Source organism: Staurois parvus, unplaced genomic scaffold (genome assembly GCF_062004578.1).
Source record: "Staurois parvus isolate SC_StPar_1 unplaced genomic scaffold, SC_StPar_1.0 ptg001162l, whole genome shotgun sequence".
NCBI lineage: Eukaryota > Metazoa > Chordata > Amphibia > Anura > Ranidae > Staurois > Staurois parvus.
Genome location: NW_028318958.1, coordinates 1,439,835 through 1,467,713, shown reverse-complemented (window position 1 = coordinate 1,467,713; position 27,879 = coordinate 1,439,835). Strand labels below are relative to the sequence as shown.

The 27,879-nt window shown below is 37.5% G+C and overlaps 3 protein-coding genes across 3 annotated transcripts; all 3 read right to left on the bottom strand.

Moving 5' to 3' along the window:
- Nucleotides 1-6,991: 6,991 nt before the first annotated feature.
- LOC149439040 (claudin-8-like) lies at nucleotides 6,992-7,714 on the bottom strand. The gene has a single exon (XM_089659546.1). It carries the CDS (start codon nucleotides 7,712-7,714, stop codon nucleotides 6,992-6,994), a length of 723 nt encoding a protein of 240 aa, XP_089515672.1.
- Nucleotides 7,715-17,118: 9,404 nt separating this feature from the next.
- LOC149439039 (claudin-8-like) lies at nucleotides 17,119-17,841 on the bottom strand. Its single transcript, XM_089659545.1, has one exon. It carries the CDS (start codon nucleotides 17,839-17,841, stop codon nucleotides 17,119-17,121), a length of 723 nt encoding a protein of 240 aa, XP_089515671.1.
- Nucleotides 17,842-26,592: 8,751 nt separating this feature from the next.
- On the bottom strand, nucleotides 26,593-27,315 carry LOC149439038 (claudin-8-like). Its single transcript, XM_089659544.1, has one exon. It carries the CDS (start codon nucleotides 27,313-27,315, stop codon nucleotides 26,593-26,595), a length of 723 nt encoding a protein of 240 aa, XP_089515670.1.
- Between the last annotated feature and the right edge of the window lie 564 nt (nucleotides 27,316-27,879).

Below are 27,879 nucleotides of genomic sequence, written 5' to 3'. Positions count from 1 at the left end.
GGCCATTCACACACACATTACCGGGAAGTGGAGTGGTACTCACACAGGAGTACACAACATTACCTCCTTAGTTCTGGGTGATATAAGTGTATTGTATTTGTGAAAGAGTAAACAGGTGGCGCACACACCTAGTGCATTATCCAAGGTTTATTCAAAGGTATAAAAGACAAAACACACTCACAGATGAAGCATGTATAAAAAGCTTTTGCATTAAGAAGATGGCCACAACAGCAGGCAAGAAGTTCCAACTGTCTGTGCGGTCAACTGGCTGATGCGTTTCGGGGACGAGTCCCTTTCCTCAGAGCTGCTGACCAGCCTGTATGTAGGTCAAGCTGTAAATAACCATGGCTGAATGCCTTGGGATCAAAGCTCCACCTCCTCTACTTGTTAAAGGGCGAGGAGTTAGAGGTGGTTATTTAAAGTGCAATATTTAGTTATTTATATAAATATATATATATATATATATAAACAAAAAAGCAAATAAATAGATAAATGCATCATTTGCAAATTTTTGCAGTTAAAAATATTGTATGTGGTTGCAGACTATATATATTAAATAAATAAAGTTAAAAACATGTTATTGGAAATGGTAAAAAAGGTAAAAGTTAATGGAAATATATATAGTCTGCAACCACATACAATATTTTAACTACAAACATTTGTAATCCAGTTCATTCTATGATCTTCACTTTTATTATTTTTATTGTTATCATTACTACTACTATTATTTTTATTTATTTATATTTGCAAATGATGCATTTATCTATCTCTGTACTTAAAATAATAAAGGATAATAAAGTGCTAAATGCTAAAACCAAATATATAAAATAGGCAGCTGAACACACTAAAAGGTAAACCAAACGCCTTCAAATTAATCAAAAATCAATATTGGTGCAGCGCTAGGAATATATGGAAATGGTCAATTTCTGTCTCATAAATGCATGTATGTGATGAATGCATTTTGCTTATGACATATAATAAAACAACAATAATATTCTAAAAGTGAACGAATAAATAAAAGTGCAGGTGTCTATAAGAAATGCATAATCATGACATGCATGGTGATTGTATAATGTCCAAAATTTCTTTAGATCTGGTGTGATCTTCAAATGACTTCCGTAAAGTCCCAGAATACTTTTTATCCTTAGGTGAGTGTACTAATCAACAAACATAGTGCGCACTCACCAGATGCGCTAATAGAAAGATCCCAAGGCATTCAGCCATGGTTATTTACAGCTTGACCTACATACAGGTGCGTCAGCCATTTGACCGCACTGACAGTTGGAACACCTTGCCTGCCATTGTGGCCATCTTCTTAATGCAAAAGCTCTTTATACATGCTTCATCTGTGAGTATGTTTTTGTCTTTTTTACCTTTGAATAAACCTTGGATAATGCACTAGGTGTGTGCGCCACCTGTTTACTCTTTATCTAGTGGCTGATCTCCCTGTCTGAGGAGGGCTGCACCCCCGAAGCATCTTTTTTTGGTTGCCTCTGTCCTGGTCCCCTTGGCTTTCTTTTGTCTGTCCATTTCCTGAAGCGCTGGAGAGTACATACGATATCTGGTTGTATTGTATTTGTATTTTAATTGGTCTTTTAATATAGAGCTTTTAATATAGAGAGTGTTACACAATGAACGTTTATTCTTCCTTCTCGTTTATGCTTCCTTCTCTTTCATAATTGATTCTATGATGGAGTGTTGTATGCAATGAAAATACCAGTCACTATTTTTTTCCTGTAGAGTCCCAGTGGAATTGGAGGAGTAAAATAGAATCTGCCTTGCTTGACCCCCTTTTTAATTTAAGTAGTCAACAATATAAGGTGAGTCTATTACCATTTGGGCCTCCATGAGAGTACAGAGATCTTTCTAATCAATAGAAGTGGGATATCCCACCTTTGGCTTGAACTGTGGATAATGGAGTTTGCACATGATTGGACACTGTTTGCACTTTAGTTATTTGCACTGGAGCACAGTTTAGGTCATATGTAATGTACCTGGGGATCATTTATGTGAATTTCACATCTGGTATTTTTATGTAAAGAATACATTGTGCTTGGGGCATATTTAAATACATTTTACACTTTGTGTATTTACATATAATTTATATTAATTAATTATTTTTTTATTTATAGCAATGTTTATTAGTTTAATATCTTATATCTATTTAATAATTATACAGCTGCTGGTTTGGAGTTTTTTTGGTGATTATTTTAGAAAATGCAGAACATCTTAATATTTGACCATTACGTTTTCTCATATAAACCAGAGACCCAAATCGATATTAACAGATTCTTGTTCATGCATTTCATGACTGGTCCCAGTTATTCAGGACTGCTGTAAAGTTTTAGGTATCTGAGATGTCAGAACGTTAATCTAAAACAATAAATGCAGCAATATGAAGAAATCACTAAATTCAAAGGTAAGAGCACCCACAAATCCAATAATTCAAGAGATCTGTGATAAAAGACCCAATTTTAAAATATTAGAGCATAAAAATTACATGTTGCAATTCCATTGACAATAACCCAAAACTTAAAAAAATTCCCCCTCTAGCTGTGAAGCAATGAAATATACAGAAGGAATCCACCACTAAGAAAAAGTTCCCTGGTGTGCCTGTGAGGACACATAGGAGAAATGACAAAATCAACAGATATCATATACCAAAATTGAAGGGGAATGCCCCTATCAAAGACACTTTATACACTAAAAAAGTTCTTAGTCCAAAGGGTATGGTACCAGTCAGTAGGACATGTGGTCTGTCCACTCTGGGACAGTGAGAAGAGTTGGGTGTGGCTTCACTCACCTCCCCCTTCAACCATAAGGTCCGCCATGATGGGAATACTCCTCTGAGGAGCAAAGAGATCATGTCCCTTGGTAAAGCAGGCTAATATAGCCCCTGAGCAACCAAGGCGGGCAAGGTCATCATCCCCATGATGTTATGTGAAATGAGGGCATCTGCATAGAGCCTGCCTGAACAATGCACAGTGAAGGTACTTAAATCAGATCCCTCCAAAGCCATGAGTCATGGGGGGTCTACATACCTTTGGGCTACAGTGAACAACACAGAGGAACTTGAACACACACTCCAACGAGTATGGCCATAGGTGGAACAAGTAGTCGAAAGAGTCAGACTTTGAACACACACTCCAACAAGACTGGCCATAGGTGGAGCAAGTAGTTGAAAGAGTCAGACTTTGACTTTTGAAATGGGGACAGAGTGCTAGTCCAACAAAAAGGAGCACACCAGCAAAGAGAATTTCAAATTCAGTGGGAAGAAGTTCCATAGAGTTATCTTATAACAGCCTATTTCAGTTGTGCCAGTCCATGATATCCAGAGGAAAGGAGCCCAAGAAAAACTGAGATACCTACACCCATTTAGACTCACAGAGAAGGCCAAAAAGGGGGCTTTTGAAGGACCTGTTTAACTTTGTGTGCCATAAACATTTTACAACAAGAGGTACAATGTTGGCTTCCTCCTGCTTATCCATCATTATCTCCAATACCCCCAGGAGAAGCTATGGATCCTAATAATATTATATAGCCCAATGGTCATCAAGCTCAGTTTCATGCTCCCACTAACATCACCTCTTTTCCTAGAATATTGTAACTAGATGGAGAAATCTTAACTCAATCCTTTAGGCATGTCAAGGAACCTAAGGTAACTGTCCACTTAACACTCCTAATATAGTACTGATCTGTGTACTTCACTTTAGAGGTATGTTTTTAATGTTAACCTCCCTGGCGGTATTCCCGAGTGTAGCTCGGGGTAAGGTTTCAGTACCACAAGCGGTAACCCCGAGCTACACTCGGGAATACCATGCGGCGCTGCTCCACGATCCCTGCATCACTTACCTTGTCCTGCGCTCCCACGATGTCCCTCCTGCAGTGTCCCCGACAATGTAATCCGGCGGATGACCGCATCTGGCATCTGGGTTCCATCCCCTGTGAGCGTCGGGACGTACGGGGGACGGAACGGCGGGAAATTAAAAAATGACAAAAAGTGACATTCACTAAAATCACATAGTATTCCATTACTGTATCAAACCATTTCACATACATTTTGTCCCGAGAGCTTTGTCCTGTGCCCTGCCTGCATTTTTACTGTTCTTATTGCCTGGAAACTGAGAAACGTCCATGGTGTCCAAAAAGCGTCACTTTAGGTCAAAAGCGGTTTTAGACCAGCTAGAGAACAGCGATAGTAAATCAGAACCACTTGCAGAATTGAGTGATAATGATTTGTGGGGAAATTCGTCATCAAACAGTGAAAACGATTTTGCGACTTTGCTCAGTGATGTGCGAACTTGGCTCTATATTTCAAATTTAAGTGTTTTTGGTTTGATTATATTATTAAATTAAATTTATTATTATATTATTATTTTTATGATTATTTTAATAAATTATAATTTATGATTTAGTGTTTCAAATTTTATCCTACCCGGGATGTTTACTAGACTCTTGTTCGGACAGATTTCAGTGAGTTATTCCTAAAAATTACAGCCCTACAATAAAAAAAAAACATATTTCCATGCAAAAAAATGGTACCGCTTTCAGCACCAAAAATCTGAAATAATCATACCGCCAGGGAGGTTAAGCCATTTTATGGGACTTTTATATTAATATATGCTCGATCCCCAGAAAAAACAGAGTAAATCCCCCAACAGGAACACAGACGACAATTAAAAACCTAACATAGGCTCCAAACCCTAACTATAACCAGAACAAAACAAAAGGTTTTACAACTGTTGAGATAACATATCAGCCACACAAGGAGTGCATTGTTTTTACTTCGAATGGACCCATATGAGGCTTTATGCACACAAAAAGTACCCACATCTAAGCAATCCAGCAACACTTGAACAATCACATATATGTATTGTGATGCATGAAGGACAAGTGTATTGGTTGATACTGTATATGAACCTTAGGATACCATCGAGAATGAATGGCAATGCACTAAAACACTATATACAGCACTTTAATATGTAAAAGATTTATTAAGTGAGGGAGGTAAGAAAGAAAGAGATATGAAAAAAATGCATACATCTTTGCAAACTAGTTTTTTATTTATCACATAAAACATTATCAAGCAATATAAAGAAAAAACAAGCAATAAATATGAATGGACACCTAACAGAATAATAAGCATACATATTATTGGTTAAAAATAAACGGATCTCATTAAGGGAAATGAACCTATTAAATAAATACATGTATTCTAGTAGGCAGGTAATATATGTAGGAAAATAATAAAAAATATTCACAGTGTAAACAGGCGTAATGCTGAAGTTCCTGAAACAGTTTAAGTATTCTTCATAAATAAACAGTTTTATACGTAGTTACTATAGTACATTGTTGCAAAAATAATGAGACATGTCTGATTTTTGGCATGTTTTGGTGCAGCCAAAGTCCATTGTCTTCAATGGGCTGCCTTGATGCAGCATACATACATTAATGCATGACATATGTGCATTACCGCACTACAAACATAAAAATGGGCCCCAAATAGGGTTCCACCTCATCCCTTTAAAACTGAACACATATTACTTACACAGGTTCTGGGGCTAATTTATTGCAAGTGAGTTTTATTACCATTTTAATCAGCCCCAGAACCTGTGTAATTAATATGTGTTTGGTTTTAAAGGGATGAGGTGGCAACCCGTAGCCCAAGGTTTATCCTCTATTGTTATCCTCTCTCTGTATCAATGACAATTTTGTCACCTTGCCAGGAAACGAGGGGTGGTTTCTCCAATGGAGAGGCAGCCAGTAATAAAAACAAACACTAAAGCTGAACTCCAGGATAATAGTTCAACACACATCTGAGAAAAGTGTTTTCCTTCTGTAGCCAGTTTTGTGATCTAGACATATAGGCCAGAACACATAGTCAGGTCCATAACCTTTATTTTCTATACTACAATTAGGCAGTACAGCTCAGTCACTTTCTTATCCCTCCCCACCCCATCCTTCCGATTGGCTAATAAAAGAATATCACCACCCTAAAAACTTTGTCACTCTGTTCTCTCCTCCTATCGCAAGCTTCCAGCATTACATGGATTACATGCCATATAGCTTGATAATACTGACTTTTACTTTTTATTGAGGAATTTTACTGTTTAGAAAATTAAAGACAGATTTAAGTACTTGTACTTGAAAAATAAATAAATATATATAATTTTTTTTATAACATACATATTTGTATTATGCCTGCTTAGAACTGAAATTTCACATATTTGTTCCCTTTAGCTGAAGTAAAACTTGCTGAAAGGGAAGGTTTTTCTGTTGCAAGGCATTGTTTTTTTGTTTTTTTTCTACACTAAAGCTGTCTTCACATTGAACACCCAATTATGTGAAGAGGTAGTTAGCGAAAATCTGAATTTTCTTGGCTCAAGACCGGATAACTAAGTTGAATATAGCTTCACTGAGCTAAATGGAAAATGTTCTTCTATAATGAATCAACCCCACATTGGCAAAATCATTTGCCGTTGCAATTCTCAAATAAATAACATTCCACCATCTTTAAAAAAAAAGCAAAAAACATATATATATATACTGTTTAAAACTGTAAATGTCATCTCTTGCAATAACATCATTTTTTTAATGATGTTGACTTACAGAACGTCCCAAGAAATTAAATTTTCTACTAATGTAATTGGTTGCTTTTCCCAGAAGATATATTCAAAAGTTCATTCAATTCTAATGGAAACCCAGACATTGCAATGTTCTCATAACAACACTGAGATTGCTCAGGTGACTAAAATTAAGGCAGGTCCTCTGATTTACAAATCAGCTTGAAAATGGATATCGTGAAGAAAACATAATTTGGTTCATAAAAGAGGAAGGTATGAAATTGAAAAACTATTCATTAAAAATCTGTGAAATGTAGTGTTTTTTTATCCTCAACAAAACTTTAAAGCTCGCTGTTTAGTTAAATTTGATGTACCAGTTATTGGTTGGACAGAGTGTTGCTGCTTTAATAATGTTTCATTTATTATATCTATATTCCTAGCTCTTCATTTTTCCTGGAATGAATTTTAAAGATACGGAGTTCTGTTGCTAGAGGTTTTTCCTCTGGACAAGGGTGAGGTTGTAGCTGACAGTCCTCTGATGGATGGACGCATCTCCCGTTTCTACACTGACAAGAGTGGTACCAGCAAAATATGGATCCTCCAATGAAGAACAACAGGGCAGTTGGCCACCCAAGCATGACAGCTTCACCAAATTCCTGCTGTTGGACACTTTTACAATAGGAAAAGCAAACAGTTCTCATGACGTTGATGGCGACAAGTGTAACGGGCATTAGAACAAGAATTCCAGCAATGATGTAGCTGATTCCAGTCAAAAGAAGAAAACATCTACGGTTGTCTGTATTCTTCCTGCAGCACTTGTTAAACAGCATGCCAATAAGACCATTCAAAAACCCAGCAATGGCTGCCAGCACTGCAAAGGACATGAGCACTTTGGAAATTTTCAGGTCTGGAGTCAGTGCATTGGATGCAGAATAGGATTGACAAGACAATGGATTGTTGCTTTGTCTCACGCATGTTACCCACAGTCCATCCCAACGGCTTATCCATTGTCCATCGAGCCGCCTCCCATAGCCATCGCTTTCTACTAAAATAGACACTCTCCAATGGGGTATCCAGCAGACAAAAAATGTGAGAATCATGGCTATGCCACCCAATATCATGCCAATGGACTGGACTATGCAAGGAACCATGATGACTCTAGGCTTGGGTCTTTTCTAAGATCAGAAATAATCTGTTGGAAGGAGAAGTACACCTGTTCAATTTGATTGTTCAGAGTCAACAAATTGATGACCGTTGTCTCTTGATCTGTTCAGTATCCTTCTTTTGAATGGCTTCTCTTGGAGTGTTCAGTGTCCCCTTTAAGTGTCTTCTCTTTGGATACTTAATGTCTCTTGTTTGGATGTTCACTGTCCTGTCTTTGGACTGAGTATGTAGAATGGTAGTTCAGCTTCCTCTCTTTGACTGTTCAGTGTCCACTCCTTGGATGCTCAGTGTCTTCCCTTTGAATCTCCAATGTGCTCTCCTTGAGTGTTCCCAGGTTTACTTCATGTTCAGGTCTCAGTTTCAGCAGGTTCTGGAAAACAGTGCCCTACCAGTCAATTTATTATTGCTCTGGCACATGTATGAAGTATGTTCTGTTACATAACTTGTTAGGTGTGGCATAAGCAAGACGTCCAGTCTAAGCACAACTCAGTCATCAAACTCAGCACATAGACACCTGGGGCTATGAAAACCCGTCTCTCTCAGTAAAGGGAAATGAGATGCCTAAGGGATGTCTAAGGAGAAGCTGTGGATCATTTATTTACTATACTGTGTGTACATTATGTACAGCTCTGAAAAATTAGCAGTAAGCATGTGAGTATCTAAATGTTTTAACTAGCAATTAAGCTGTTTTAGCCACGATTTCGAAAACATAAAGGGAACTATACACATGGACTTCTTATGTACAGACAATCTCTCAGGTGACTCCAGTTTAACAGTATAAGAATTGTTAATTTAGAGAGTGAAACATTGCAAAATATACTGTTACTTCAAATGTCACCATCCTATAAAATATATATGGGAAAATTTGGGACCTTAAATTGGGTGCTAAATATTATAATTAACATAAAATGAATACACAGTGTTATAAATTCATGAATCAATGAATATAAATTATACATGAATACACCAAATGTAAAATTCATATATACTCATGGGCCACTTTATTAGGTACACCCCTTCAATTGCTTGGTAACACAAATTGATAATCAGCCAATCACATGACACCAACTCAATGCATTTAAGCTTCTAGATGTGGTGAAGACGACTTGCTGAAGTTCAAAGCGAGCATCATAATCGGGAAGAAAGGGGATTTAAGTGACTTTGACTGTGGCACAATTGTTGGTGCCAAATGGGCTGGTCTGAGTATTTCAAAAACTGCTGATCTACTGGGATTTTCATGTACAACCATCTCTAGGGTTTACAGAGAATGGTCCGAAAAAGAGAAAATATCCAGTGAGTGGCAGTTGTGTGGACGTAGATGCCTTTTTGATGTCAGAGGTCATAGGAGAATGGACAGACTGGTTGGAGATGATGGAAAGGCAACAGTAACTTAAATGGTATGCAGAGTAACATCTCTGAATGCACAACACGGCAAACCTTGAAGCAGATGGGCGACTGCTGCAGAAGACCACACCGAGTGCCACTCCTGTCAGCTAAGAACAGGACATGGAGGCTACAATTCACACAGGCTCACAAAAATTGGACAGTAGAAGATTGGAAAAACAATGACTGGTTTCTCTGGAGTCTCAATTTCCTTAGAGATGGCTGTAGATCAGCAGTTTTTGAAATACTCAGACCAGCCTGTCGTGGATCAACAATCATGCCACATTCAAATTCACTTACATCCTCTTTCTTCCCCATTCTGATGCTCAGTTTGAACTTCAGCAAGTCGCCTTCACCACGTCTACATGCCTAAATGCATAGAGTTGCTGCCAAGTGATTGGCTGTTTAGAAATTTGGGTTACCAAGCAATTAATTAGGTGTACCGAACGAAGTGGCCAGTGAGTGTAAATATGCCCCAAACAGAATGCACTAATTGAGTAAAAAATACTGTGAAATTAATATAACTTTTTCCAAAATACAATACATCAGTCCTAAACCGTGTTTCAATGTGAATAAAGTGCAAACAGTGTCCAGTCATGGGACATGACTCTATGGCTAGCAGAAGTGGTGTTCTGCTCCGACTGAGGGTGAGCTATCAATATCTCAGGCAGATGCTCCCGGTTTATATGCACAACTGATGGCCGCTGTCACTTGGGGCTGATTTAATGAGCTGGATTGATGTACACTGTTTATTCTTTATTCTAGTAAGTAGTTTTCTATCCTTTTAATAAACATGCATGTTTTTATGGGAGTACACTATTCGAGTTTTATCTTTTCTATATCCTATTTGGGGTATCAATTGTACTGAAGAAATCTGAAGTATGGTGCTCAAGATGTATTGAGCTGCCTGGGTCATCATTACATAGAGCGCAGTATGCCGATCTGTTACAAGAGAGGCATAACTTTTTGGTGCGCTTCTGCTGGTTGGGAGAGGTGGAGCACTGAAGCTCTGGTGTGCATTTTGGAAGATTTGTTTGATTTCATGTCTCTAGACATGAAAAGACTTTCAGATTCAACTTTTTCTATTTTGAATTATTTCACTCACAGTGGTACTGGGTGTATCTGAGTATATGTTGGACTATAATATGAGATACTTTAAGGTGGATTATCACAGTGCTACATTTTTTTGAAGACCAGTATCCAGTCATGTGCAAAGTCAGCTATTATAGTGCAGACCAAAGCTGGGACATTCAAATAGTGGAAGACTCACCTTTTAGTATTAATTATTTCATTTAATAGGATTGTCAAACATGGCAAATTTTACCACACTCCTCTAATTCCGGTGGGGCTCCACTCCTGATGAAGTCAGTTGGACTAAACACGTAAGGTGGAGCCAGAACTCTGTGATGTCATCAAACATGCTGGGGCCATTCACACACACATTACCGGGAAGTGGAGTGGTACTCACACAGGAGTACACCAGATTACCTCCTTAGTTCTGGGTGATAGCACATGAGGATATAAGTGTATTGTATTTGTGAAAGAGTAAACAGGTGGCGCACACACCTAATGCATTATCCAAGGTTTTTTCAAAGGTATAAAAGACAAAACATACTCACAGATGAAGCATGTATAAAAAGCTTTTGCATTAAGAAGATGGCCACAGCGGCAGGCAAGATGTTCCAACTGTGAGTGCGGTCAAATGGTTGACGCGTTTCGGGGACGAGTCCCTTTCCTGAATGCCTTGGGATCAAAGCTCCAAGTCCTCTACTTGTTAAAGGGCGAGGAGTTAGAGGTGGTTATTTAAAGTGCAATATTTAGTTTTATATATATATATACATACACAAAAAGCAAATAAATAGATAGATAAATGCATCATTTGCAAATTTTTGCAGTTAAAAATATTGTATGTGGTTGCAGACTATATATATTAAATAAATAAAGTTAAAAACATGTTATTGGAAATGGTAAAAAAGGTAAAAGTTAATGGAAATATATATAGTCTGCAACCACATACAATATTTTAACTACAAACATTTGTAATCCAGTTCATTCTATGATCTTCACTTTTATTATTTTTATTGTTATCATTACTACTACTATTATTTTTATTTATTTATATTTGCAAATGATGCATTTATCTATCTCTGTACTTAAAATAATAGGATAATAAAGCGAGCGCTAATGCTAAAACCAAATATATGAAATAAGCAGCTGAACACACTAAAGGGTAAACCAAATGCCTTCAAATGAATCAAAAATCAATATTGGTGCAGCGCTAGGAATATATGGAAATGGTCAATTTCCGTCTCATAAATGCATGTATGTGATGAATGCATTTTGCTTATGACATATAATAAAACAACAATAATATTCTAAAAGTGAACGAATAAATAAAAGTGTAGGTGTCTATAAGAAACGCATAATCGTGACATGCACGGTGATTGTATAATGTCCAAAATTTCTTTAGATCTGGTGTGATCTTCAAATGATTTTCGTAAAGTCCCAGAATACTTTTTATCCTTAGGTGAGTGTATTAATCAACATACAGAGTGCGCACTCACCAGATGCGCTAATAGAAAGCGCGTTGTATCATGAACTCCTGGTCATTCACGGATCCCTCAGGTGTAGTCAGGTATGAAGCCTGGGGGTAGATGGTCTTCCTAAAGGTGCTAGGATGTGATGGCCAGTACTGATAGCTCAACCTCTTCAGGATGCTGGGACATTCACTGAGGATGGTGCTGCTTTTGCTCAGACCGTTAAAAATAACTAAATATTGCACTTTAAATAACCCCCTCTAACTCCTCACCCTTTAACAAGTAGAGGAGGTGGAGCTTTGATCCCAAGGCATTCAGCCATGGTTATTTACAGCTTGACCTACATACAGGTGCGTCAGCCATTTGACCGCACTGACAGTTGGAACGTCTTGCCTGCCATTGTGGCCATCTTCTTAATGCAAAAGCTCTTTATACATGCTTCATCTGTGAGTATGTTTTTGTCTTTTTTACCTTTGAATAAACCTTGGATAATACACTAGGTGTGTGCGCCACCTGTTTACTCTTTATCTAGTGGCTGATCTCCCTGTCTGAGGAGGGCTGCACCCCTGAAGCATCTTTTTTTGGTTGCCCCTGTCCTGGCCCCTCTGTTTTCTTTTGTCTGTCCATTTCCTGAAGCGCTGGAGAGTACATACGATATCCGGTTGTATTGTATTTGTCTTTTAATTGATCTTTTAATATAGAGCTTTTAATATAGAGAGTGTTGCACAATGAACATTTATGCTTCCTTCTCTTCCTTCTCGTTTATGCTTCCTTCTCTTCCTTCTCTTTTATGATTCCTTCTCTTCCATAATAGATTCTATGATGGAGTGTTGTATGCAATGAAAATACCAGTCACTATTTTTTTCCTGTAGAGTCCCAGTGGAATTGGAGGAGTAAAATAGAATCTGCCTTGCTTGACCCCATTGTTAATTTAAGTAGTCAACAATATAAGGTGAGTCTATTACCATTTGGGCCTCCATGAGAGTACAGAGATCTTTCTAATCAATAGAAGTGGGATATCCCACCTTTGGCTTGAACTGTGGATAGTGGAGTTTGCACATGATTGGACACTGTTTGCACTTCAGTTATTTACACTGGAGCACAGTTTAGGTCATATGTAATGTATCTGGGGATCATTTATATGAATTTCACATCTGGTATTTTTATGTAAATAATGCATTGTGCTTGGGGCATATGTAATAAATTTTACACTTTATGTATTTACATATAATTTATATTAATTAATTATTTTTTATTTATAGCAATGTTTATTAGTTTAATATCTTATATCTATTTAATAATTATACAGCTGCTGGTTTGGAGTTTTTTGGTGATTATTTTAGAAAATGCAGAACATCTGTGTTTTCCTAAAAACTATCATTTCAAAAGTAAAGAAAAAAAAATACTAAATTGTATTAATACTCCAGAATAAAAACCAGACATGGTTGCTCATAAAACAAATATTCATTATTCACAATTCATGACAGATTAATATTTGACCATTACGTTTTCTCATATAAACCAGAGAACCAAATCGATATTAACAGATTCTTGTTGATGCATTTCATGACTGGTCCCAGTTATTCAGGACTGCTGTAAAGTTGTAGGTATCTGAGATGTCAGAAAGTTAATCTAAAACAAATAAATGCAGCAATATGAATAAATCACTACATTCAAAGGTAAGAGCACCCACAAATCCAATAATTCAAGAGATCTGTGATAAAAGACCCAATTTTAAAATATTAGAGCATAAAAATTACATGTTGCAATTCCATTGACAATAACCCAAAACTTAAAAAAATTCCCCTCTAGCCGTAAAGCAATGAAATATACAGAAGGAATCCACCACTAAGAAAAAGTTCCCTGGTGTGCCTGTGAGGAGGACACATAGGAGAAATGACAAAATCAACAGATATCATATACCAAAATTGAAGGGGAATGCCCCTATCAAAGACACTTTATACACTAAAAAAGTTCTTGGTCCAAAGGGTATGGTACCAGTCAGTAGGACATGTGGTCTGTCCACTCTGGGACAGTGAGAAGAGTTGGGTGTGGCTTCACTCACCTCCCCCTTAAACCCTCCCTTCAACCATAAGGTCCGCCATGATGGGAATACTCCTCTGAGGAGCAAAGAGATCATGTCCCTTGGTAAAGCAGGCTAATACAGCCCCTGAGCAACCAAGGCAGGCAAGGTCATCATCCCCATGATGTTGTGTGAAATGAGGGCATCTGCATAGAGCCTGCCTGAACAATGCACAGTGAAGGTACTAAAATCAGAACCCTCCAAAGCCTTGAGTCAAGTACCTCCCACAAGCCAATGGAGCAAGTGAGAGGTTCAGTCACAGCCTGATACAACTGCTGAGAGGTTTAATTCATGAGAGATGATGGCAATTAAACCCTTAGCTAAAGTGGTCTAGAAATGCAATCATACAGTAAACCCCCTGACATCACACATACATCACTGCGTTGTTTGGGCATATTCTTGGGGGGTCTACATACCTTTGGGCCACAGTGAACAACACAGAGGAACTTGAACACACACTCCAACGAGTATGGCCATAGGTGGAACAAGTAGTCGAAAGAGTCAGACTTTGAACACACATTCCAACAAGACTGGTCATAGGTGGAGCAAGTAGTTGAAAGAGTCAGACTTTGACTTTTGAAATGGGGACAGAGTGCTAGTCCAACAAAAAGGAGCACACCAGCAAAGAGAATTTCAAATTCAGTGGGAAGAAGTTCCATAGAGTTATCTTATAACAGCCTATTTCAGTTGTGCTAGTCTATGATATCCAGAGGAAAGGAGCCCAAGAAAAACTGAGATACCTACACCCTAAATTTGCCAAACCCATTTAGACTCACAGAGAAGGCCAAAAAGGGGGCTTTTGAAGGACCTGTTTAACTTTGTGTGCCATAAACATTTTACAACAAGCCATTTTATGGGACTTTTATATTTAAATATGCTTGATCACCAGAACAAACAGAGTAAACCCCCCAACAGGAACACAGACGACAATTAAAAACCTAACATAGGCTCAAAACCCTAACTATAACCAGAACAAAAAAAAAAGGTTTTACAACTGTTGAGATAACATATCAGCCACACAAGGAGTGCATTGTTTTTACTTCGAATGGACCCATAAGGAGGCTTTATTCACACAAAAAGTACCCACACCTAAGCAATCCAGCAACACTTGAACAATCACATATACAGTATGTATTGTGATGCATGAAGGACAAGTGTATTGGTTGATAATGTATATGAGCCTTAGGATACCATTGAGAATGAATGGCAATGCACTAAAACACTATATACAGCACTTTAATATGTAAAAGATTTATTAAGTGAGGGAGGTAAGAAAGAAAGCGATATGAAAAAAATGCATACATCTTTGCAAACTAGTTTTTTATTTATCACATAAAACATTATCAAGCAATATAAAGAAAAAACAAGCAATATATATGAATGGACTCCTAACAGAATAATAAGCATACATATTATTTGTTAAAAATAAACTGATCTCATTAAGGTAATTGGACCTATTAAATAAATACATGTATTCTAGTAGGCAGGTAATATATGTAGGAAAATAATAAAAAATATTCACAGTGTAAACAGGCGTAATACTGAAGTTCCTGAAACAGTTTAAGTATTCTTCATAAATAAACAGTTTGATGCGTAGTTACTATAGTACATTGTTGCAAAAATGTTGTGACATGTCTGATTTTTGGCATGTTTTGGTGCAGCCAAAGTCCATTGTTTTCAATGGGCTGCCTTGATGCAGCATACATACATTAATGCATGACATATGTGCATTACCGCACTACAAACATAAAAATGGGCCCCAAATAGGGTTCCACCTCATCCCTTTAAAACTGAACACATATTACACAGGTTCTGGGGCTAATTTATTGTAAATAAGGCTCCAAGTGAAGTTTATTACCATTTTAATCAGCCCCAAAACCTGTGTGATTAATATGTGTTCGGTTTTAAAGGGATGAGGTGGCAACCCCTACCCCAAGGTTTATCCTCTATTGTTATCCTCTCTCTGTTCATGCATCCTGTTCAGGTGAAATCAAACCAAAATGTTTTTTTTTATATTTGTTAGTGAAGTGGGTTTTAATTGCTGTCTGAGATCTGGATGTTGAAATTTCCTCTTGCTTCCAGTATCAATGACAATTTTGTCACCTAAACAGGAAACGAGGGGTGGTTTCTCTAATGGAGACGCAGCCAGTAATAAAAACAAACACTAAAGCTGAACTCCAGGATAATAGTTCAACACACATCTGAGAAAAGTGTCTTCCTTCTGTAGCCAGTTTTGTGATCTAGACATATAGTCCAGAACACATAGTCAGGTCCATAACCTTTATTTTCTATACTACAATTAGGCAGTACAGCTCAGTCACTTTCTTATCCCTCCCCACCCCATCCTTCTGATTGGCTAATAAAAGAATGTCACCACCCTAAAAACTTTGTCACTCTGTTCTCTCCTCCTATCGCAAGCTTCCAGGATTACATGGATTACATGCCATATAGCTTGATAATACTGACTTTTACTTTTTATTGATGAATTTTACTGTTTAGAAAATTAAAGACAGATTTAAGTACTTGTTGAAATATAAATAAATAGAAATATTTTTTTTTATAGCATACATATTTGGATTATGCCTGCTTAGAAGTAAAATTTCACATATTTGTTACCTTTAGCTGAAGTAAAACTTGCTGAAAGGGAAGGTTTTTCTGTTGCAAGGCATTGTTTTTTTTGTTTTTTTTCTACACTAAAGCTGTCTTCACATTGAACACCCAATTATGTGAAGAGGTAGTTAGCGAAAATCTGAATTTTCTTGGCTCACGACCAGATAACTAAGTTGAATATAGCTTCACTGAACTAAATGAAAAATGTTCTTCTATAATGAATCAACCCCACATTGGCAAAATCATTTGTCGAATTCCACCATCTTTTAAAAAAAGCAAAAAACATATATATATATATATATATATATATATATATATATATATACTGTTTAAAACTGTAAATGTCACCTCTTGCAATAGCATCCTGAGGGTTTTTTTTTTAATGATGTTGACTTACAGAACGTCCCAAGAAATTAAATTTTCTACTAATGTAATTGGTTGCTTTTCCCAGAAGATATATTCAGAAGTTCATTCACTTCTAATGGAAACCCAGACATTGCAATGTTCTCATAACAACACTGAGATTGCTCAGGTGACTAAAATTGAGGCAGGTCCTCTGATTTACAAATCAGCTTGAAAATGGATATCGTGAAAAAAACATATTTTTGTTCATAGAAGAGGAAGGTATGAAATTGAAAAGCTATTCATTAAAAATCTGTGAAATGTAGTGTTTTTTATCCTCAACTAAACTTTAAAGCTCGCTGTTTAGTTACATTTGACGTACCATTTATTGGTTGGACAGAGCGTTGCTGCTTTTATAATGTTTCATTTATTATATCTATATTCCTAGCTCTTCATTTTTCCTGGAATGAATTTTAAAGATACGGAGTTCTGTTGCTAGAGGTTTTTCCTCTGGACAAGGGTGAGGTTGTAGCTGACACTCCTCTGATGGATGGACGCATCTCCCGTTTCTACACTGACAAGAGTGGTACCAGCAAAATATGGATCCTCCAATGAAGAACAACAGGGCAGTTGGCCACCCAAGCATGACAGCTTCACCAATTTCCTGCTGTTGGACACTTTTACAATAGGAAAAGCAAACGGTTCTCATGACGTTGATGGCGACAAGAGTAACGGGCATTAGAACGAGAATTCCAGCAATGATGTAGCTGATTCCAGTCAAAAGAAGAAAGCATCTACGGTTGTCTGTATTCTTCCTGCAACATTTGTTAAACAGCATGCTAATAAGACCATTCAAAAACCCAGCAATAGCTGCCAGCACTGCAAAGGACATGAGCACCTTGGAAATTTTCAGGTCTGGAGACAGTGCATTGGATGCAGAATAGGATTGACAAGACAATGGATTGTTGCTTTGTCTCACGCATGTTACCCACAGTCCATCCCAACGGCTTATCCATTGTCCATCGAGCCGCCTCCCATAGCCATCGCTTTCTACTACAATAGACACTCTCCAATGGGGTATCCAGCAGACAAAAAATGTGAGAATCATGGCTATGCCACCCAATATCATGCCAATGGACTGGACTATGCAAGGAATCATGATGGCTCTAGGCTTGGGTCTTTTCTAAGATCAGAAATAATCTGTTGGAAGGAGAAGTACACCTGTTCAATTTGATTGTTCAGAGTCAACAATTTGATGATCGTTGTCTCTTGATCTGTTCGGTATCCTTGTTTTGAATGGCTTCTCTTGGAGTGTCCAGTGTCTCCTTTTAGTGTGTTCTCTTTGGATACTTAATGTCTCTTCTATGGATGTTCACTGTCCTGTCTTTGGACTGAGTATGTAGATTGGTAGTCCAGCTTCCTCTCTTTGACTGTTCACTCCTTGGATGCTTAGTGTCTTCCCTTTGAATCTCCAATGTGCTCTCCTTGAGTGTTCCCAGGTTTACTTCATGCTCAGGTCTCAGTTTCAGCAGGTTCTGGAAAAGAGTGCCCTTCTAGTCAATTTATTATTGCTCTGGCACGTGTATGAAGTATGTTCTGTTACATAACTTGTTAGGTGTGGCATAAGCAAGACGTCCAGTCTAAGCACAACTCAGTCATCAAACTCAGCACATAGACACCTGAGGCTATGAAAACCCGTCTCTCTCAGTAAAGGGAAATGAGATGCCTAAAGGATGTCTAAGGAGAAGCTGTGGATCCTTTATTTACTATGCTGTGTGTACAGTATGTACATTATGTACAGCTCTGAAAAATTAGCAGTAAGCATGTGAGTATATAAATGTTTTAACTAGCAATTAAGCTGTTTTAGCCAAGATTTTGAAAACATAAAGGGAACTATACACATGGACTTGTTCTTGTGTACAAACAGTCAATCTCTCAGGTGACTCCAGTTTAACAGTATACGAATTGTTAATTTAGAGAGTGAAACAATGCAAAATATACTGATACTTCAAATGTTACTATCCTATAAAATATATATTGGAAAATTTGGGACCTTAAATGGGGTGCTAAATATTATAATTAACATAAAATGAATAAATGATAAATGTGAAATTAATATAACTTTTTCCCAAATACAATACATCAGTCCTAAACCGTGTTTCAATGTGAATAAAGTGCAAACAGTGTCCAGTCATGGGACATGACTCTATGGCTAGCAGAAGTGGTGTTCTGCTCCGACTGAGGGTGAGCTATCAATATCTCAGGCAGATGCTCCTGGTTTATATGCACAACTGATGGCCGCTGTCACTTGGGGCTGATTTAATGAGCTGGATTGATGTACACTGTTTATTCTTTATTCTAGTAAGTAGTTTTCTATCCTTTTAATAAACATGCATGTTTTTATGGGAGTACACTATTGGAGTTTTATCTTTTCTATATCCTATTTGGGGTATCAATTGTACTGAAGAAATTTGAAGTATGATGCTCAAGATGTATTGAGCTGCCTGGGTCATCATTACATAGAGCGCAGTATGCCGATCTGTTACAAGAGAGGCATAACTTTTTGGTGCGTTTCTGCCGGTTGGGAGAGGTGGAGCACTGAAGCTCTGGTGTGCATTTTGGAAGATTTGTTTGATTTCATGTCTCTAGACATGAAAAGACTTTCAGATTCAACTTTTTCCATTTTGAATTATTTCACTCACAGTGGTACTGGGTGTATCTGAGTATATGTTGGACTATAATATGAGATACTTTATGGTGGATTATCACAGTGCTACATTTTTTTGAAGACCAGTATCCAGTCATGTGCAAAGTCAGCTATTATAGTGCAGACCAAAGCTGGGACATTCAAATAGTGAAAGACTCACCTTTTAGTATTAATTATTTCATTTAATAGGATTGCCAAACATGGCACATTTTACCACACTCCTCTAATTCCGCTGGGGCTCCACTCCTGATGAAGTCAGTTGGACTAAACACGTTAGGTGGAGCCAGAACTCTGTGATGTCATCAAACATGCTGGGGCCATTCACACACACATTACCGGGAAGTGGAGTGGTACTCACACAGGAGTACACCAGATTACCTCCTTAGTTCTGGGTGATAGCACATGAGGATATAAGTGTATTGTATTTGTTAAAGAGTAAACAGGTGGCGCACACACCTAGTGCATTATCCAAGGTTTATTCAAAGGTATAAAAGACAAAACACACTCACAGATGAAGCATGTATAAAAAGCTTTTGCATTAAGAAGATGGCCACAACAGCAGGCAAGATGTTCCAACTGTCTGTGCGGTCAACTGGCTGATGCGTTTCGGGGACGAGTCCCTTTCCTCAGAGCTGCTGACCAGCCTGTATGTAGGTCAAGCTGTAAATAACCATGGCTGAATGCCTTGGGATCAAAGCTCCACCTCCTCTACTTGTTAAAGGGCGAGGAGTTAGAGGGGGATATTTAAAGTGCAATATTTAGTTATTTATATAAATATATATATATATATATATATATAAACAAAAAAGCAAATAAATAGATAGATAAATGCATCATTTGCAAATTTTTGCAGTTAAAAATATTGTATGTGGTTGCAGACTATATATATTAAATAATTGCATAAAGTTAAAAACATGTTATTGGAAATGGTAAAAAAGGTAAAAGTTAATGGAAATATATATAGTCTGCAACCACATACAATATTTTAACTGCAAACATTTGTAATCCAGTTCATTCTATGATCTTCACTTTTATTATTTTTATTGTTATCATTACTACTACTATTATTTTTATTTATTTATATTTGCAAATGATGCATTTACCTATCTCTGTACTTAAAATAATAAAGGATAATAAAGCGAGCGCTAATGCTAAAACCAAATATATAAAATAAGCAGCTGAACACACTAAAAGGTAAACCAAACGCCTTCAAATGAATCAAAAATCAATATTGGTGCAGCGCTAGGAATATATGGAAATGGTCAATTCCCATCACATAAATGCATGTATGTGATGAATGCATTTTGCTTATGACATATAATAAAACAATAATAATATTCTAAAAGTGAACGAATAAATAAAAGTGCAGGTGTCTATAAGAAACACATAATCGTGACATGCATGGTGATTGTATAATGTCAAAAATTTCTTTAGATCTGGTGTGATCTTCAAATGACTTCCGTAAAGTCCCAGAATACTTTTTCTCCTTAGGTGAGTGTACTAATCAACATACAGAGTGCGCACTCACCAGATGCACTAATAGAAATCACGTTGTATCATGTACTCCTGGTCATTCACGGATCCCTCAGGTGTAGTCAGGTATGAAGCCTGGGGGTAGATGGTCTTCCTAAAGGTGCTAGGATGTGATGGCCAGTACTGATAGCTCAACCTCTTCAGGATGCTGGGACATTCACTGAGGATGGTGCTGCTTCTGCTCAGAACGATATAAATAACTAAATATTGCACTTTAAATAACCCCCTCTAACTCCTCACCCTTTAACAAGTAGAGGAGGTGGAGCTTTGATCCCAAGGCATTCAGCCATGGTTATTTACAGCTTGACCTACATACAGGTGCGTCAGCCATTTGACCGCACTGACAGTTGGAACGTCTTGCCTGCCATTGTGGCCATCTTCTTAATGCAAAAGCTCTTTATACATGCTTCATCTGTGAGTATGTTTTTGTCTTTTTTACCTTTGAATAAACCTTGGATAATGCACTAGGTGTGTGCGCCACCTGTTTACTCTTTATCTAGTGGCTGATCTCCCTGTCTGAGGAGGGCTGCACCCCCGAAGCATCTTTTTTTGGTTGCCTCTGTCCTGGTCCCCTTGGCTTTCGTTTGTCTGTCCATTTCCTGAAACGCTGGAGAGTACATACGATATCCGGTTGTATTGTATTTGTATTTTAATTGGTCTTTTAATATAGAGAGTGTTGCACAATGAACGTTTATGCTTCCTTCTCTTCCTTCTCGTTTATGCTTCCCTCTCTTCCATAATAGATTCTATGATGGAGTGTTGTATGCAATGAAAACACCAGTCACTATTTTTTTCCTGTAGAGTCCCAGTGGAATTGGAGGAGTAAAATAGAATCTGCCTTGCTTGACCCCCTTGTTAATTTAAGTAGTCAACAATATAAGGTGAGTTTATAACCATTTGGGCCTCCATGAGAGTACAGAGATCTTTCTAATCAATAGAAGTGGGATATCCCACCTTTGGCTTGAACTGTGGATAGTGGAGTTTCCACATGATTGGACACTGTTTGCACTTTAGTTATTTACACTGGAGCACAGTTTAGGTCATATGTAATGTATCTGGGGATCATTTATATGAATTTCACATCTGGTATTTTTATGTAAATAATGCATTGTGCTTGGGGCATATTTAAATACATTTTACACTTTGTGTATTTACATATAATTTATATTAATTAATTATTTTTTTATTTATAGCAATGTTTATTAGTTTAATATCTTATATCTATTTAATAATTATACAGCTGCTGGTTTAGAGTTTTTTTGGTGATTATTTTAGAAAATGCAGAACATCTGTGTTTTCCTAAAAACTATCATTTCAAAAGTAAAAAAAAAAATACTAAATTGTATTAATACTCCAGAATAAAAACCAGACATGGTTGCTCATAAAACAAATATTCATTATTCACAATTCATGACAAAAATAATATTTGACCATTACGTTTTCTCATTTAAACCAGAGACCCAAATCGATATTAACAGATTCTTGTTGATGCATTTCATGACTGGTCCCAGTTATTCAGGACTGCTGTAAGGTTATAGGTATCTGAGATGTGAGAAAGTTAATCTAAAACAAATAAATGCAGCAATATGAATAAATCACTAAATTCAAAGGTAAGAGCACTCACAAATCCAACAATTCAAGAGATCTGTGATAAAAGACCCAATTTTAAAATATTAGAGCATAAAAATTACATGTTGCAATTCCATTGACAATAACCCAAAACTTAAAAAATTTCCCCCTCTAGCTGTGAAGCAATGAAATATACAGAAGGAATCCACCACTAAGAAAAAGTTCCCTGGTGTGCCTGTGAGGAGGACACATAGGAAAAATGACAAAATCAACAGATATCATATACCAAAATTGAAGGGGAATGCCCCTATCAAAGACACTTTATACACTAAAAAAGTTCTTGGCCCAAAGGGTATGGTACCAGTCAGTAGGACATGTGGTCTGTCCACTCTGGGACAGTGAGAAGAGTTGGGTGTGGCTTCACTCACCTCCCCCTTAAACCCTCCCTTCAACCATCAGGTCCGCCATGATGGGAATACTCCTCTGAGGAGCAAAGAGATCATGTCCCTTGGTAAAGCAGGCTAATACAGACCCTGAGCAACCAAGGCGGGCAAGGCCATCATCCCCATGATGTTGTGTGAAATGAGGGCATCTGCATAGAGCCTGCCTGAACAATGCACAGTGAAGGTACTTAAATCAGAACCCTCCAAAGCCATGAGTCAAGTACCTCCCACAAGCCAATGGAGCAAGTGAGAGGTTCAGTCACAGCCTGATACAACTGCTGAGAGGTTTAACTCATGAGAGATGATGGCAATTAAACCCTTAGCTAAAGTGGTCTAGAAATGCAATCATACAGTAAACCCCCTGACATCACACATACATCACTGCGTTGTTTGGGCATATTCTTGGGGGGTCTACATACCTTTGGGCCACAGTGAACAACACAGAGGAACTTGAACACACACTCCAACGAGTATGGCCATAGGTGGAACAAGTAGTCAAAAGAGTCAGACTTTGAACACACATTCCAACAAGACTGGCCATAGGTGGAGGAAGTAGTTGAAAGAGTCAGACTTTGACTTTGAAATGGGGACAGAGTGCTAGTCCAACAAAAAGGAGCACACCAGCAAAGAGAATTTCAAATTCAGTGGGAAGAAGTTCCATAGAGTTATCTTATAACAGCCTATTTCAGTCTCATATCCAGAGAAAAGGAGCCCAAGAAAAACTGAGATACCTACACCCTAAATTTGCCAAACCCATTTAGACTCACAGAAAAGGCCATAAAGGGGGCTTTTGAAGGACCTGTTTAACTTTGTGTGCCATAAACATTTTACAACAAGAGGTACAATGTTGGCTTCCTCCTGCTTATCCATCATTATCTCCAATACCCCCAGGAGAAGCTATGGATCCTAATAATATTATATAGCCCAATGATCATCCAGCTCAGTTTCATGCTCCCACTAACATCACCTCTTTTCCTAGAATATTGTATCTAGATGGAGAAATCGTAACTCAATCCTGTCAAGGAACCTAAGGTAACTGTCCAATTAACACTCCTAATATAGTACTGATCTGTGTACTCCACTTTAGAGGTATGTTTTTAATGTTAAGCCATTTTATGGGACTTTTATATTTATATATGCTCGATCACCAGAACAAACAGAGTAAATCCCCCAACAGGAACACAGACGACAATTAAAAACCTAACATAGGCTCAAAACCCTAACTATAGCCAGAACAAAAAAAAGGTTTTATAACTGTTGAGATAACATATCAGCCACACAAGGAGTGCATTGTTTTTACTTCGAATGGACCCATAAGGAGGCTTTATGCACACAAAAAGTATCCACACCTAAGCAATCCAGCAACACTTGAACAATCACATATACAGTATGTATTGTGATGCATGAAGGACAAGTGTATTGGTTGATACTGTATATGAGCCTTAGGAAACCATCGAGAATGAATGGCAATGCACAGCAACACTATATACAGCACTTTAATATGTAAAAGGTTTATTAAGTGAGGGAGGTAAGAAAGAAAGAGATATGAAAAAAATGCATACATCTTTGCAAACTAGTTTTTTATTTATCACATAAAACATTATCAAGCAATATAAAGAAAAAACAAGTAATAAATATGAATGGACTCCTAACAGAATAATAAGCATACATATTATTTGTTAAAAATAAACTGATCTCAGGTAATTGAACCTATTAAATAAATACATGTATTCTAGTAGGCAGGTAATATATGTAGGAAAATAATAAAAAATATTCACAGTGTAAACAGGCGTAATACTGAAGTTCCTGAAACAGTTTAAGTATTCTTCATAAATAAACAGTTTGATACGTAGTTACTATAGTACATTGTTGCAAAAATGTTGTGACACCTGATTTTTGGCATGTTTTGGTGCAGCCAAAGTCCATTGTTTTCAATGGGCTGCCTTGATGCAGCATACATACATTAATGCACGACATATGTGCATTACTGCACTACAAACATAAAAATGGGCCCCAAATAGGGTTCCACCTCATCCCTTTAAAACTGAACACATATTACACAGGTTCTGGGGCTAATTTATTGTAAATAAGGCACCAAGTGAGTTTTATTACCATTTTAAACAGCCCAGAACCTGTGTAATTAATATGTGTTCGGTTTTAAAGGGATGAGGTGGCAACCCCTACCCCAAGGTTTATCCTCTATTGTTATCCTCTCTCTGTTCATGCATCCTGTTCAGGTGAAATCAAGCCAAAATGTTTTTTTTTTATATTTGTTAGTGAAGTGGGTTTTAATTGCTGTCTGAGATCTGGATGTTGAAATTTCCTCTTGCTTCCAGTATCAATGACAATTTTGTCACCTTGCCAGGAAGCGAGGGGTGGTTTCTCCAATGGAGACGCAGCCAGTAATAAAAACAAACACTAAAGCTGAACTCCAGGATAATAGTTCAACACACATCTGAGAAAAGAGTTTTCCTTCTGTAGCCAGTTTTGTGATCTAGACATATAGGCCAGAACACATAGTCAGGTCCATAACCTTTATTTTCTATACTTCAATTAGTCAGTACAGCTCAGTCACTTTCTTATCCCTCCCCACCCCATCCTTCCGATTGGCTAATAAACGAATATCACCACCCTAAAACTTTGTCACTCTGTTCTCTCCTCCTATCGCAAGCTTCCAGCATTACATGGATTACATGCCATATAGCTTGATAATACTGACTTTTACTTTTTATTGATGAATTTTACTGTTTAGAAAATTAAAGACAGATTTAAGTACTTGTACTTGTTGAAAAATAAATAAATATATATAATTTTTTTTATAACATACATATTTGGATTATGCCTGCTTAGAACTGAAATTTCACATATTTGTTCCCTTTAGCTGAAGTAAAACTTGCTGAAAGGGAAGGTTTTTCTGTTGCAAGGCATTGTTTTTTTTCTACACTAAAGCTGTCTTCACATTGAACACCCAATTATGTGAAGAGGTAGTTAGCGAAAATCTGAATTTTCTTGGCTCAAGACCGGATAACTAAGTTGAATATAGCTTCACTGAGCTAAATGGAAAATGTTCTTCTATAATGAATCAACCCCACATTGGCAAAATCATTTGTCGTTGCAATTCTCAAATAAATAAAATTCCACCATCTTTAAAAAAAAAAAACGAAAAACACACACATGTATATATATATATATATATATACTGTTTAAAATTGTAAATGTCATCTCTTGCAATAACATCCCGAGGGTTTGTTTTTTTTTTCAATGATGTTGACTTACAGAACGTCCCAAGAAATTAAATTTTCTACTAATGTAATTGGTTGCTTTTCCCAGAAGATATATTCAGAAGTTCATTCACTTCTAATGGAGACCCAGACATTGCAATGTTCTCATAACAACACTGAGATTGCTCAGGTGACTAAAATTGAGGCAGGTCCTCTGATTTACAAATCAACTTGAAAATGGATATCGTGAAAAAAACATAATTTTGTTCATAAAAGAGGAAGGTATGGAATTGAAAAGCTATTCATTAAAAATCTGTGAAATGTCGTGTTTTTTTATTTTCAACAAAACTTTAAAGCTCGCTGTTTAGTTACATTTGACGTACCATTTATCGGTTGGACAGAGCGTTGCTGCTTTAATAATGTTTCATTTATTATATCTATATTCTTAGCTCTTCATTTTTCCTGGAATGAATTTTAAAGATACGGAGTTCTGTTGCTAGAGGTTTTTCCTCTGGACAAGGGTGAGGTTGTAGCTGACACTCCTCTGATGGATGGATGCATCTCCCGTTTCTACACTGACAAGGGTGGTACCAGCAAAATATGGATCCTCCAATGAAGAACAACAGGGCAGTTGGCCACCCAAGCATGACAGCTTCACCAATTTCCTGCTGTTGGACACTTTTACAATAGGAAAAGCAAACAGTTCTTATGACGTTGATGGTGACAAGTGTGACGGGCATTAGAACGAGAATTCCAGCAATGATGTAGCTGATTCCAGTCAAAAGAAGAAAGCATCTACGGCTGTCTGTATTCTTCCTGCAGCACTTGTTAAACAGCATGCCAATAAGACCATTCAAAAACCCAGCAATGGCTGCCAGCACTGCAAAGGACATGAGCACTTTGGAAATTTTCAGGTCTGGAGTGAGTGCATTGGATGCAGAATAGGATTGACAAGACAATGGATTGTTGCTTTGTCTCACGCATGTTACCCACAGTCCATCCCAACGGCTTATCCATTGTCCATCGAGCCGCCTCCCATAGCCATCACTTTCTACTAAAATAGACACTCTCCAATGGGGTATCCAGCAGACAAAAAATGTGAGAATCATGGCTATGCCACCCAATATCATGCCAATGGACTGGACTATGCAAGGGACCATGATGGCTCTAGGCTTGGGTCTTTTCTAAGATCAGAAATAATCTGTCGGAAGGAGAAGTACAGCTGTTCAATTTGATTGTGCAGAGTCAACAATTTGATGATCGTTGTCTCTTGATCTGTTCAGTATCCTTGTTTTGAATGGCTTCTCTTGGAGTGTCCAGTGTCTCCTTTTAGTGTCTTCTCTTTGGATACTTAATGTCTCTTCTTTGGATGTTCACTGTCCTGTCTTTGGACTGAGTATGTAGATTAATAGTCCAGCTTCCTCTCTTTGACTGTTCAATATCCACTCCTTGGATGCTCAGTGTCTTCCCTTTGAATCTCCAATGTGCTCAGGTCTCAGTTTCAGCAGGTTCTGGAAAACAGTGCCCTACCAGTCAATTTATTATTGCTCTGGCACGTGTATGAAGTATGTTCTGTTACATAACTTGTTAGGTGTGGCATAAGCAAGACGTCCAGTCTAAGCACAACTCAGTCATCAAACTCAGCACATAGACACCTGAAGCTATGAAAACCCGTCTCTCTCAGTATAGGGAAATGAGATGCCTAAAGGATGTCTAAGGAGAAG

Coding starts and splice junctions, on each gene's coding strand:
- LOC149439039 (XM_089659545.1), bottom strand. CDS start 17,841: ATGATTCCTTGCATAGTCCAGTCCATTGGCATGATATTGGGTGGCATA.
- LOC149439038 (XM_089659544.1), bottom strand. CDS start 27,315: ATGGTCCCTTGCATAGTCCAGTCCATTGGCATGATATTGGGTGGCATA.
- LOC149439040 (XM_089659546.1), bottom strand. CDS start 7,714: ATGGTTCCTTGCATAGTCCAGTCCATTGGCATGATATTGGGTGGCATA.